Genomic DNA, 15,717 nt, shown 5'->3' with positions numbered 1-15,717 from the left:
ACACACACACACACACACACACACACACACACACACACACACACACACACACACACACACACACACACACACACACACACACACACACACACACACACACACACACACACACACACACACACACACACAAAAACACACACACGCAAAAAAGTTTGGGGTCAGGAGGATTTTTAAATGTTTTAAAATAAGCTTCTGCTCACCAAAGCTGCATTTATTTAATCAAAAATACAGTATAAATGGTAAAATTGTAAAATGTTATTGCACTATTAAATAACTCTTTAAAAGTAGTTTATCATTTAATTTAATAATTTATTCCAGTGATTTTAAAGAGGAATTTTCAGCTTCATTACTCCAGTCTTCAGTCACATGATCCTTCAGAAATCACTCTAACAATTATGTTTTTTTTAAATTATAATAATAATAATAATTATTATTATTAATGGTAATAGTAATGAAAACAATAATGACTGGAGTAATAATGTCATTTGAAATTACATACAATAAGAAAGTAGTTATTCAAAATTGTAATAAATATTTAACAATTAAAAAAATATGTTCAATAAACGTCACCTTGTTGAACAGAATCCTTTTAATTTCATTTCCCTAAACTTTTCATCTGTAGCGTGTGTATACACACACACACACACACACACACACACACACACACACACACACACACACACACACACACACACACACACACACACGTATATACATATGTACATACACACACACACACACATTTTTTTTTGAGCTGCTAAGGTCACTTTATACTAAGGGTATTTTTTTTGATTGGCTAATGACTTGCCTAATTAATCGAACTTGCCTAATAAATCTAGTTAAGTCTTTAAATGGCACCTTAGACTGAATACAAGTATCTTCCAAAAATAAGTAGTAAAATATTATGTTCTGTTATTATGGCTAAGACAAACTTTTATAAATTACTAAAACAATTTTTTTAAGTTTAAAAATGCAGGAAAAATGATTAAACTTGATTAAACAGCACTTGGGAATTTAAGTTTCACTGGAGGGCTAATAACATTGTACAGAATTTTTAGCCCCCTGAATTATTAGCTCCCCCTGTTTATTTTTTCCCCAATGCCTGTTTCTCTCAATGTCTGAAAGATTTTTTCAACTTAATAACTCATTTATTTTATCTTTGCCATGATGACAGTAAATCATTTTTGACTAGATATTTTTAAGACACTTCCATACAGCTTAAAGTGACATTTAAAGGCTTAACTAGGGAAATTAGGCAAGTGATTGTATAATGATGGTATGTTCTGTAGACTATCTGAAAAAATACAGCTTAAAGGAGATAATAATATTGACCTTAAAATGGTTTAAAAATTAAAAACTGTTTTTATTCTAGCCTAAATAACACAAATAAGACTTTCTCCAGAGGAAAAAATATTATCAGACATAATGTGAAAATGTCCTTTCTCTGTTAAACATCATTTGGGAAAAAGAAAAAAGCATTTAAAGGGGGCTAATAATTCTGACTTCAACTGTATATACAGTGCATATCCTTTTGATGATTGACCCACATATATGGCTGTTTATTTTCTTCTGTCTTTCTTATAATGGTTAATACTTCATTTTAAAGTAGGAACATTTTAGTTACACTGTTTAAATGAAATGACAAGAACTAGAAACTCTACATTTGAATATGGTACACAAATGTTTTTTAGTGGACTGACTAATTTATTAAAGCGTTGCGCTGGCCTGTACAGTCAACTCCTTCCTTACAGTAAATAGCAGGAGATTATGCTGATCACTAAACCATTATTTTGTACCTTGCTGTAGATTTTCTGAAAACGAGACAGTATTTTTGTACATATGATTTCCTCAAGAAGACCAGAAGAGTCTGTTCAATAAACTTTTTTTTTTCACAAAACAGAAACGCCGCATCAGTGCATGGTCTTTATTTCTTCCATTTGCAGTAAAGGACAGTCGATTCACATTAGTCTGTTAAACTCACAGGATCATTCTAGCAGCAAAGGCCGAGATGTCAGGAGGCACGATTTGGGTCTGGAATCACAGAGCGATCGAATCCTGAATTCATTGTCATAACTTAAAACAGCATTACAGTACTGTAAAATAAGACGGACGCGTGCTACATCTCAAGTAAAAACAATGACATAAAAAACAACAACCAGAGGCAACATTTAGCACCTTATTATAGGATTATACAACTAGAGGAGTTTCACAGCAATGAATCCTGCACATTGTTAGGTAGTTCATTCATAAATATGTCAGAGATGTATTATGTGCTATTCGACAAACACACTAAGTATTTCTGCTAAATATTATTTGAATAGTGCAAGGTATTATTTTCCATAGAGTGAGTAATGCTACGTTTTCATGAAGCTGTTGATATAAATGTATGTATGAGGTTATTACATATAGTTTATAATTTGCAAAAGATCAATTAACAGCATTTTGGATGACTAATATTTAGTGATTATGAAGATTTGAACAAATCTATTCCAGTTCAGTGAATATAGTGTTAAAGTGAACTTCCTGAAATATAAAAACAAATTAACATAAAATGTTAAGCAAAACATAAATAAATGAAGACTATTCTGAAGGTCAGATGTAACTGTAATCATATTTAGCTCAGATACTTTCATTCAACTTTACCCTGTATGTGTCGCTCAGATCTAAGACTACAGCACTATATCTGAACTTTCATAAATAATATCAACACCTTACAACTAAGTATTGATTTTATTCATGAACGATCAGATAAACAGATCTATACATTCATATTTAAATGTACTTAGACCACCAATCTGCTTAATAATATACATTAAAATTATTAAAGAATTAGTTCACCCACCAATAACCCCAGAAAATATGATCATCATGTCATCATTTACTCATTTTCCACTCGTCCCAAACCTGTTTGTTTTCCTTTGACTGGTGAACACAAAAAGAAGATATTCATTTAGAAAACTACAGAGTTGTTAGCCATTGACTTCCGTAGTATTTATTTCTACTATGGATATCAGTAGCATTTTTTAAAACATTCTTTAGAATATCTTCTTTCGTGTTCAACAGAAAAAAGTCCCTATAGATCATCTCTTAATAGCATCACTAAGCATTTTCCTGGTGTCTCTTTGAATCTAAGGGTTTGTTGAATGAACTGGTTGGTTTGAAGTATTTGAGTGTTGCTGTAGTGAACATGTAGATGGTGTTACGGAGCAGCTTTATCTGGTAGAGCCGTAGCCATGGAAGAAGGGCTCGTCCGGACGAAAGCCATAGGCTGTGGCAGGACGTCCATCTGATCCGTTACTGAGGAAAGAGAAGGAAGAAAGTGAGCATTGTTTCTGATGAACGTTACCTTTGTGAGTCACTAGATGGCCTGCTTCCATACAGATTATGGTGAAAGACGGTAACACATGCTTCAAGATCAGACACATTATATTAGATTTAATTGAGAGCCAATGTTGTGTTTATTTCTCTAAATATGGTATAAATGGGAATGGGGCAAAGAGATTTTAGTATTAAATAAAAACTGATGTTATATGCATTAAATATGTTAAATGCAAGCAAAATGTTTAAATACGTTTTGTGAAAGAAATGTCAAAGTATTGGTGAAATGATGCTCTATTGTGATTCAGTGTGACAGGTAGAAACATGCTTGTTCTGATCGACATATTAAAATACATAAAGTGATCATGCTTTAGTTTTTAAACTACTGTAACACTGAAGGACATTTTAGCTGGCATCTGTTAAATGATGGTAAACATGTACAATAGTCTTTTTTGGTGAGAAAAAAATTATACTTTTAAAAATGAATAAAATAAGAGACGACTGGAAAATTAGATTTACAATTCATAGTTATGTTGGTTTTATACAATTCAAAGGTTGACATTTAAAGAGCAAAAATTACAAGTGCCCTGTTTATAGACATTTCGTCACCTTGGAATTATAAGGATCTGTCTGCGTTCTGAATGATTTTGAGATGTTGAGCTTCAAAGTTTTGCATTCAATATAGCAAACAATATGTGTGTGACAATTTACTTTCATACATTAACATGACAGAGACCCTAAGTGTTCTCTAAATGTAAATTATCAAAGTTCTCTTACATTTGCAAATTGGAGTAAATAAACCATGGTAAATGCTTCTAATTCTGAAAAGTCATTTTCCACTTGCAGTTATAAGGTTCTATCTGGCAGATCATTCATTGAAGCACTACTTTTCAAGAAATACAATTTGGTGTTGTAACAAGGTCAACAACACCAAATCAACGATGTTGATGCTTAAGAAAGTTACATTTTTGCTTTCTGTAAAATTTATTTCATGTTTAAGGTTTAAGATTTTTTCTAGTTCAAATGAATCATACAAGGCATTGCTAAGTATTTTGTCCAGTGCAGATTAAATTATTCTGTTCATATGTATTAAATTGTATGCTTTATATGAATTATTGAATTATATGTATTGGATTATTTGCCCCATGAATTAAATTATGTATTTGTCCTTCAAGTTTCTTCTTCAACAATGTAAAATATAAGATTTCATCTCAATGTCAAAAAATGCTTCTAAATCATCACATTTACACACCTTTTCAGTTTCAGGTTTCTTCTTAATTTTGTGTGGTGCAGCATTATTCAGTTGACTCTGATTTTGTGTGATTTTGTTTTACCCACAGTCAATGGAGCAATCCAGCGAAACGACAAAGAAAGCTGATCCTGACTGGTCCTCGTGCGTGCATTAAAAGTGCTGATTGGCTCACAGAAAGAACCTTATAGAGCCAAGCAAGAGTTCGACTTTGTAGATAAACTTTTTGTTTTTTTTTTAAATAAAAAGTTTTAAAATGTAAACAACTTATAAAAAAATGTCATGTAATGTAAATAGGTTGTCATTTAATAAGAAAATGTGAACAACTCAATTTTGACAAAAATGTCAGATAGAACCTTATAATTCTAAGGTGACGATTTGTATGAATTTTTAGTCAACATGACAAATAGTTTATTTCAGAAACAATAGTAATCAGTATTAGTATCTAAACAATCGTCATATTCTGGGGAAAAAGGCCCCAAACAATATTAATAATTTGAAAAAAAGTTTTAGCACATTTTGCACTTGATGCCACAGATTTGGGTGTTTAAATTATTGTTCTTAAAACAAAAACAATACTATGCTTAATATATAATATACTATACTTATACTGTAATTGTTTGTGGTCTAAGCATGCTGAATACTTCCAAAAAAGGATATTTACCCTAATAATTCATTCATTTTCCTTCAGCTTAGTCCCTTTTTTATCAGGGGTCAACACACAGGAATGAACCACCAACTATTCCGGCATATGTTTTACAACTCTAATAACTTTAATTTGGAAGTTAAATTTAAAGTCCACACACTGACCTTAGTCTATAAAAAAAGCAATAATGATATAAAGATTTACAATAACAGAGAAACAGTAAGACCAAATCAATACACTGACTAGACAGTGTCAACGACACACTAAATAACAATAAACAATCATAGATATTAAAAGGAAAACCCATTATACAGTGCATATATTTCTTGATTATACAATTATGATTATGATTTTTTCTGTCTGTTCACTGCATTTTTTTTGTGATAATAAGAGTATAAATCTCATCTATAAAAACCAAACTCAAATAAGTAAATAAGAAAACATGACTTTCATCCAATGTTCAGACTTTTGTGCTAGAAATGTATGTAAATGTGTGCATTTTATGAAATTATGCCTTATTTGAATAATTCAACATAACATTTTAGAAAACTTGTAAAACAAAAACTGTTTTAAGTTCTCTTCAATGGATTTAATCCTGTTAACATTTACTCTTCCTTCACTCTTTCAAAACCATTTGTTGTTTTCTGTTGAACATAAAAGATATTCAGAAGGGTTTTGGGAACCAGCAGATATAGCCCTTTTTAGTATTTTTTCCTGCTACTAAGGACGTCAAGTTTTTAGCTTAGCTTAGTCGGAATCATTGAAATGGATTAGAGCTTTGGCATCTCAATTGAAAAAAATAATTTTGATAATTTTCCTATTTAAAGCTTGACTTTTCTGTCATTACATTATCAGGGTATATGCAGGAATCCTAAAGATAATTTCAATACCTGTTTGAGACTTTTTAAAGACCTTCTCAGAATATTTTAAGACCTCATCACCACCTCCAAGTTCTAATCAGTATCAAATCAGTATCTAACCTTTAACCTAATAAAGAGTGACATGACATTGGAGTCAAACACTTTGGACAACGTTTGAACAAACTTTAAGACCTCACAAAAATGTGATCAATACTTTTTAATAGCTTTTAAGGGCCTTAATTTTCTCATAATTAATTTGTCAACTTTTAATACTTTAAGACCCCGCGGACACCCTGACTATGTACTAAGATCAACAACAAAATAAAAACTTGCTATTTTCTATGTCAGTATTGCTAAGGGAATATACACTCATTCTGAGGTAATAATCATAGTAAATTGCTACCGTACTATGACTGTGGTGTCTTTGTGTTGCTGCTGCAGCCATAATATGCCAAAGTTCCTTGATCTACAGTATATTTTATTTAGGGGACTTGAGCCTATTTCCAAAAAAGTGGAGTGTTTCTTCAAAATCAAGCAACCAAGATGTAATATTCAAGTGTGCAGAAGAATTTAAAACAATAAAGGTGCTACATACTCCTGTCTTTCTCGCACCTCAACAAGCCATTTACTGTCAGGAAAGTGTTGCGGTTCTAGAAACAAATTGGCTGTTGGCTGAGTCTAAACCAGCAGACTCGAGCCTCTAAATTATGAGCTGTTTGCTTTGCCCCTCTGTGCCCACATTACATTGTGTTGTTTTTAGCCTCGTATGACCTCTAGTAATCAAACCCAGTGAGCTTCTCTTTGCACCCGACTCACACACACATGCACGCACTGCTGTCTAAAATATGTCTTTTTCCTATTGGTCTGCCAGATCTGTCAGGCTACATTTGAGCAGCGGGTAAGAAGGATTCATTCCACCTGTAGGTGCTCTTAACGACTGTTTTTTTGACTACAGCGCCTTCATTTTACCACCACAGTTGGCCTTCGCCTAAAAGTGAGTTCTTTAGCTAGAAATACAAGCTTCCAGAGAACAAGATAATCAAGTGCAGAAGGAGAGCCGCTTTTATTGCATTGAGAATTTATAGCTGCGAGTTATCGGAGTTCACTTCGTGCTTCAGCTTGGTATCATCACGTCATTAATTATGGAAGGATATTAACGCCTGAAATGACACTATGAACTAGGCCTGATAAGAAAGGGAGTTCAGGGATTGAAAATTCTTACATCATTTGCCCACCCTTGTGTCAATCAAAGGCTTTCATACATCACCACAAACAGAAAAGAACAAGAAACCCAAACATTTCTTTGACCTGTTATCGCTGACATTGTTTTTTTGGAAATATGAACATTTTACAAGTCTCCTAAAGTAAAACAGTTGAGTTTTGCTATTTCTGTATTCATTCAGCTGATCTCCGGGTCTGGCGGGATCACTTTTAGCTTAGCTTAGCATAAATCATTAAATCGGATTAGACCATTAGCATCTCACTCAAAATTAAAATAACCTTTAGTTAACCAGGTAAGTCAATTGAGAACCAGTTCTCATTTACAATGTTGACATGGCCAAGAGGCAACATAAAGAGCAGATACAAAGCAGCAGAAACACAATACAATGACAATTTCAGATATAGATAATAACACGTGGAAAAAAACAAGGAAAAAAAAACAAACACGGTGTACTGTTAACTTGACTCTTACTGTTAGCTGAAAGTGTAAAGCTTTAAGGTCTGCTGCAGATGATTCCAAGCATCTGAAAACAAGAGTGGCCAAATAAAGTGGGAACTTTGGGTATGCCAAGGTTAATAAAACTACAAGAGCACAGAATGTTAAGAATGGCTGTAAATATAGTGGAGTTTTCCCAAAAAAAGATAAGTTTTGATAATTTCCTATTTAAAGTTGAACTTTGTAGTTACATTATGTACTAAGAGAGACAGAAAATAAAAAGTTCTTTGATTGTTACAAGATGTATTCTTATAATAATAATAATAATAATCTGTTCCATTTACATAGCGCTTTTCTGAACACTGTACTATGAAGCCAGATCAGTCTCAAAAATAACACATTTACAAAATAAAATTCATGAATTTCTTTTTCGGCCTAGTCCCTTTATTAATCAGGGGTCACCACAGTAGAATGAACCACCAACTTATCCAGCATATGTTTTACGCAGAAGATGCCCTTCCAGCTGCAACCCATCTCTGGGAAACATCCACACACACTCATTCACACACATACATACACTACGGACAATTTAGCCTGCTCAATTCACCTGTACCACATGCCTTTGGACTGTGGGGGAAACAAATTTAAATAAAAAATTAATCAAAAATTAATCAAATTTGTAAATTCAATTCACAATTCATAAATTCAAAACACATTCACAAATACACCCAGTTCATTTGGAAAAATATTTATGGATTTTACTTGTGAATTCTATTCTGAATTTACAGATTTGATTTAAAATTATTATTTGAAATGAAGTAAATGTCAATTGTGCTGTGCAGGAATGAGTTTTATGTTTGCAAATGTATTATTTTTGAAACTGATCTGGCTCCATACTCAACGTGCTTTACACATTTGTGACCCTGGACCACAACACCAGCCTCATGTTGAATTTTTTCGCAATAACCAAATATACATAGTATCGGTCAAAATGATTGATTTTTCATTTCAACCAAAAGCAAAGCTCATGCTCCATGAAGACACTTTTTTAGATATCCAACTGTATATCAAAACCTACTTTTTGATTAGTGATATCAAAGTCCCTTTAACACAAGTCATTTAACCCTGCCGACATCTTTGAAACGCCTCTCGAGCAGTATACTCTGCATTCTGTCTAATGAGAAAACATCAAATTCTCCAAAACTGTTTGTCATGCTTATGATTACATCACATATTTGGTACCACCAATAAAATTAAGCAGCCACTACCTCATGAGTTTCATTTCTAAAAACTAGAATCATAGAAAATCAGCAATTTTTTTTAGGTTTTTAGGTTTATGTTTGTTTGTTTTAGAAAACAACGAGATCACGACACCAACCTCATTTATAGCAGTGTTACACATCATCATCTTCTGAATAATGCTTTGTCAGATTGCACTGCTCTTCAGAAGTAATTCACAACTAGGTCTTGATGATGAATCTCCTTTAGAAATGAAAACGACTCTTTGTTTGCAAGTTTGTGAGTGTTTAAGTAGTTGCTGTCATGTGATGTGAGTGTACCTCATGATTGCTACAGATTACAACACCAAAAAAACTTTTGTTTTCAAGTATAGTTGGTTCAAGTACAGATGTGAAGCTTTATGTGGATGTATCTGTGAAGCAAGTATACGCTGAGATTCCAGTGTGTAAAAGCACACGTCTGATCCGAGCTTCTGCCCCTGACAATTGTCAGACTGTAGTAATGGATGATTGGCTCCTGTACTAGTAGGCGGGCCTTCAATTGCCATATTGAGCGTTACACTTTTTCTTTTTCAAAACTATATGAGTGACATGTCTTGTGTATTTTATAGTCTTTGGTAATATGCATTGCTAGGAACTTTAATTGGAACCCTCGAATTGCAGATTTTCAAATAGTGGTATCTTGCCCAAATATTGTCCTGTCTTAAACACCCAAACATTAATCTTGCTTGTTTATTTAAGTTCCAAACATCAAAGCTCATTTGTACATTTTTTTTAGATGATGTTTACATCTGAATTTAAAAAAACAATCTGCTCTTATGACAAAATTGGTTTTGTGGCCCAGGCTTTGGGGGGAATCGACTCAATAATAAACCAAGATTAACTACTTAAAATGTGCAAAAGCTCAAAACATTTAAGGTTGTTAAGATTGAACAGTTTCAATGGAGGAACTCACACATTTTTAAAAAAAAATCTGTGCTCTGAAGATGTGCCTGGACCTAAGTGATGGTGAGTTAATATAACAGAATTATAGTTTTAGGGTGAACGAATAGTTTTAATGTGATTATCTTTGACCATTTATATCGGCCTCCTGATTCACATTCCTGTCCAATTATGAGTCGGCTGTCACCTCATCCTGCACAGGGCTTCAAAACAGGGCAATAAAAGCCGAGCAGGGGTGCGATTGACAGCTCATGGGGAGCCCGGTCACCTCTAATGCTCTGGAGAAGGAAACGGCCAAAGGTGCCCGTAAAAAAGGCCCTTTTAACCAGACATTGTTTCATAGCTCAGAAGAGTGTGTTTGCACAGGAAACGGCTCTCCACTCCTTTAAAAAAAGAACTTTTTTCCCCCTAAGTTGCTCTTTGATCTCTCAGTCCTGTCACTACTCGAGTTACACATTCTACCTTGTGCTGTGTCAAATCAACAACACCCCCTCCTCCCACTTTCCTTTGCCTGATTGCGTCTCCATGGCCCTGTTTTCTATTTTCCTCCTGCGTTTAAAGCATTTTCCCCAAGGCTTTAGGGACACGCAGTGCCACACGGCTTGAATAAAGGCAGATTTGTCAGTCTGATGCGTGCACACAAAAGACACGCACACCAAACTGTGTTTTTACTCCTCGCAGCCATCAGTGGAGCATCTGCAGACAGTGTGTAAAGTTGACCACTCTGGGTTGGATTCAGTACATCATCTGTCTTCATTCTCAAACTCTAGTGGTGGGAATTAACAGTGATCTGCTGATTGTTATGTGGGTAACAGTGTGTTTAGTTTTAAAAACTGTCATATGTTGACCTTTTATGGCTTTTAAAGGAACACTCTGCCTTAACAGACTCATTTTACTCATTTATATCCTTTGGAGTTAAACACACTGTTAAAAATATCCATAAATTAGCAGTTTTTAGTATTTTGTGATTTATGTTTTATTAACTTTTATTTTAACCTTATTAATTTATGCATTTGAATTTAATTATGGGATCTTAATCTTTCTTCCAACAACTTTTAACCTTGATAAGTTTGAAAAAGTGACTTTTATGAACATTTTTAAAGTGATATACTGTATTGTCTAAGTTAGTGTTGTTTATTAAAGTACAAATACTTTATAACAAATTAGCAGTACATTCTCTATTATTTTGAAGGCTTATTTCTCTATATATTTACATTATAATATTTCAAACTTCTAAAATGTCAATAAAAGTCACTTTGTAAAACTGCAACTTTGAATTTTCAATATCAAATGTCAACAGAGCTGAGATCAAGATCCCAAAATGCAATTCATAATCGTAAATAAACAGAAAACACAAAAATACGGAAACTGGTAATTCACAGATATTTTTACAGCGCAGTTGAGTTTTTTAATTCATTCAGCTGATCTCCGGGTCTGGCAGGAGCACTGTTAGCTTAGCTTAGCATAAATCATTGAATTGGATTAGACCATTAGCATTTCGCTCAAAAAAAAAAAAAAGGGTCTTTAGATATTTTCCTATTTAAAGCTCAACTATTCTGTTTTTACATTGTGTACTAAGACGAACAGAAAATTAAAAGTTGTTATTCTCTAGGCAGATATGGCTATGAACTATATTCTTATTCTGGCGAAAAAATCAGGGAACTTTACTGCAATGGTATTATGTAAGGTTGTTATCTAGCTGGTCAATATTTTCAGGTTTTCAACCCAATTCACCTGTAATGCATGTCTTTGGACTTGTGGGGAAAACCGGAGCATCGGAGGAAACCCACACAAACACGGGGAGAACATGCAAACTCCTCACAGAAATGCAAATTGACCCAGTCGAGGCTCAAACCAATGACCTTCTTGTTGTCAGGCGAATGTGCTACCCACAGTGCCACTGTGTCACACAACAATAATAATAATAGTAGAAGATCGCTTGTTCGAGCCTCGGCTGGGTCAGTTGGCATTTCTGTGTGGAGTTGAAAAATGAATGGATGAATAATTTTAGTATTATTTATTAAAATAATCATTTTATTAAGTACATATTTGCAATTATTTTGCCTATACATGCTGGCAAAGATGAGTTTTCATCATTATAGCTCTAATTTTTAATTCTGCATGATCCGTCATAAATCTTTCTAATATGATAATTTTCTGTGAAAAATTTAATTACCATTAAAATGTATTATTATCCATGTTGAAAACAGTTGTCTTGCTTATTATTTTCTTGGGAACTGTGTTAACTTTTACATGACTCTTAGCTATGATACCATCAATTTAATAAATCCATGACAATTTGCCACCTTGGAATAATAAGGTTCTTTAAAACAATTAAGTTGTCCCCCCAAACACTTAAGAACTGTGTTGTTTCAGCTCATTTTAAAGAATTCGTTCAAACAAAGAGTAAATGTCATTTAAATGTGATTAACTTAATAAAAAATATCAGATAGAATCTGTAAAAGTGTGAAATTCATTTAATGTGTTTTAAAACAATCTTAAGTTTTAACCGCCATGTCACAATAGCTGAACTGTGCTGCTTAGTATACATCCGTTTAAACAAAAAACATAAACTAACATTATAAAATTTGATTAGATCAAGCAAAACCCCTGCACATGAATCATGACGGACCACTTGAGCTAATCAAATACCAGTCTCCGCTTGGTCCTGAAGCCAAACCACTCCAAAAGCCTTGCGTTCACACACCTCGTTTCACAAGCGTCTAAAGTAAAGACTGAGACTCTATTTGATTATTATGGTAACCTCTGTCACTCAGAGCTGCTCGCTCAAATTAAACCATTCATCCCACGTTGCCCACCTCCCACCACCCCAACCCTCAGTGTATATTTGACATGTATCGTTTTACAAAGAGCCGCTGGATAGCCGCCTCCTCCATCTGGATCCCCGTCTCTATCCTCACCCACATGACAGCCCTTCGGCACTCAACGCCTAGCCGTCCGTCTGCAAAAGTGCCCAAATCCACACCCAGCCAAAACAAACAGGCTGACGAGCAGCGCATTCTCCATACAAAGCTCAGAGCGCATTATAAACATCTCCAGGAAAAGCCTTCGCATCGGGTATGCACTTATTAGGGCTTAGTTTAGACTACAAAGGTAAGTATGCAGAATCAGAGCTGCATATCAAACACAAGTGATGAAGCCATTTCCTGATGGATCAGAGGTGAGGTGAAACGTTCTTCATCTCTACGCATATGTGTGTGTTTTTTGAGGAATGAGGACAATATATTTGGCTGTACAGGACTTGAAAGGCATGTTTATTTTTGGGCCAAAAGTGTGGAGAAAGAAAGCATCAGACAGACATAGTAGAACTAATTATTATATCCTCCAAATGATAAGAAATAACATGAAAAGATTGAAAAAACAAACAAACAAAAAAAAAATTTTCACCTTCTCTTTAAACATTACCATTGAACTTTAGAGAATTTCAACAAAATAAAGACAATCAACAACAATAGCATCTCCATGTCATTCAAACCTGCATCTCGGTTTTTCTCTGAGCAATGCAAATTATCTTTAAAATTTGAGACCGCAGCTTTGTCATTTTATAAAATGTTATAGTTCCTACTCAAAGTTGGTTACGTATAACCTTAAAAAAGTAACTAATTACTAATTACAACATTAAAATTGTATTTAAATAACTTTTTCTAATGGCTTTATATGAACAGTAACTTAACTACTCAATACTACTCACTGACGTTGTGAGCGAGATAAAGCTGCTGTGATGAGCGCGAGTGCTTAAAAGCTCTCGTTTCCTTGCGCACAACAACCGTGCCTGGAAACACAACTGTTGGGATCATTTCCCTTTGAAATAGATTGGAAAAAAGTAGTGCTGCCTTTAAGAGATCTCCAGTTTTTTTTGTATGCAGCAGCGGTTGCCGCTTTCGCTTTTACCATTCTTTGAACAGATTATTATTGTGCCTAAGGATAACCGTTTGCAGGTGATCATGTTGTCATTATTGCATATAGAATGCTTCTTTTACTTGGAGTTATTTTTGTTAATAAGGTTTAATTATCATCCTTTATAAAAACATTGCTTTAATAAGAGATTAACTGTTCATTTATCTATATTTACCTGATGATCTGTGACCTTTAGTCTGGACAAACTGCTGTTTATAGTTTTAGATACACGAGAATAAAAATTCCATGTCAATTGTTTTTTAAAGAACATTTTGTTGAATAAAAAGTGCATGCATACAGCTATATTTAGATTATTTTAACAAATTGATGTCAAGAAAATAATTTGTTTGGTGCGGCCAGAGAAAAAAAAAGGTAAATCCTTAGTGTTGAGCCCTAAAAAGTCATGTGAAATAATAAAAAAAAAGTTAGAGGCATGTGGACATAACAAAAATTTTAATCAAGTAATTTTAGCATGACAAAGTCAAATATATGCATATAAAATATATTTTCCCAACAACAAAATTGTAGCTAGTGAAAATGGCAATTGGCTAGTAACTTTGAAAAACTACTAGCCACAGTGGCTGGTGATGAAAAAAGTTAATGTCAAGCCCTGATTACACAATAGTTCATATATACATCATATTTTGTCAATATTTTTTACCCAATTCATCGTTTCTTAGTCGTGTGCAATCGTCTTTATAAATGCAACCTCCTTTATTATGAATTATTCTGATAAATATATTTGTACAACAACAAAAACAATTCACTCTGCTTCTCTGAACTGATTTATACAGGACTGTTTAAAATATTTACAGCAAGTATATTTTAAAAAATTACCTTAAAATGAAAAGTATCCGTTATTTTATCATTATTTTTAAATACATTCCTTTTCCTTCGGCTTAGTCTCTATTTCAGAGGTCACCACAGTGGAATGAACTGGCAACTTTTCCAGCATATGTTTTACACAGCGGATGCACTTCCAGCTGCAACCCTGTATTGGGAAACATCCACACACACACATATACTCTACACTGCAGCCAATTTATTTTTTATTCAATTCACCTACAGCGCATGTCTTTGGACTGTGGGGAAACCAGAACAAGCGGAGGAAACCCACACCAATACAAGGAGAACATTCAAACTCCACACAGAAAGGCCAACTGGCCCAGCCGGGAATCAATTGAGCAACCTTCTTGCTGTGAGGCGATAGCACTAACCACTGAACCACTGTGCCGCCCCATTATTTTTTCAGTGGATAAGTAATTTAATTACAGTGACTAGTTACTCTGTCACTAATAACACCCAACACTGTTCCCCAACATATACAGTTAATTTCAGAATTATTAGCTCCCCTTTGAGTTTTTTTTTTTTTCTTTTAAACATTTCTAAATATTAAATATTATATATTATTTTTAAATATTTCACAATTTATGTTTAACAAAGGAAGGGAATTTTCACAGTATGTGTGACAATATTTTTTCTACTGGACAATATTTTTTCTACTTATTTGTTTTATTTCGGCTAGAATAAAAACTGTTTTTAATAATAAATAAAAAAAATTTGGGGTTAAAATTATTAGCCCCTTAAAGCTATATTTTTTGATAGTCTACAGAACAAACCATTGTTATACAATAACTTGGCTAATTACCCTAACCTGCCTAGTTAACCTAATTAACCCAGTTAAGCCTTTAAATGTCACTTTAAGCTGTATATGAGTATATATAATGTATATATAATTGTATGTATATATAAGTGTCTTGAAAAATATCTAGTCAAATATTATTGGCTGTCTTCATGGCATAGATTAAATATAGCAGTTATTTGAAATGAGTTATTAAAACTATTATGATTAAAAATGTGTTAAAAAATGTTCTCCGTTAAACAGAACT

At 33.6% G+C, this 15,717-nt stretch overlaps 1 protein-coding gene across 1 annotated transcript in view; it reads right to left on the bottom strand.

The window, feature by feature from the left end:
* Window positions 1-1,913: 1,913 nt before the first annotated feature.
* The window catches only part of kifap3b (kinesin-associated protein 3b), a 70,632-nt gene continuing 56,828 nt past the window's right edge, over window positions 1,914-15,717 (bottom strand). Inside the window, exon 20 of the mRNA NM_001144045.1 lies at window positions 1,914-3,297. Coding sequence (NP_001137517.1) covers window positions 3,213-3,297 — 85 coding nt within the window. The 3' untranslated portion in view covers window positions 1,914-3,212. The remainder of the gene's footprint in view (window positions 3,298-15,717) is intronic.

The sequence above is a fragment of the Danio rerio genome, chromosome 2 (genome assembly GCF_049306965.1).
Source record: "Danio rerio strain Tuebingen ecotype United States chromosome 2, GRCz12tu, whole genome shotgun sequence".
Classification (NCBI taxonomy): domain Eukaryota; kingdom Metazoa; phylum Chordata; class Actinopteri; order Cypriniformes; family Danionidae; genus Danio; species Danio rerio.
Note: the sequence above shows the minus strand (reverse complement) of the source record. Positions and strands in the feature narration are given on the sequence as shown.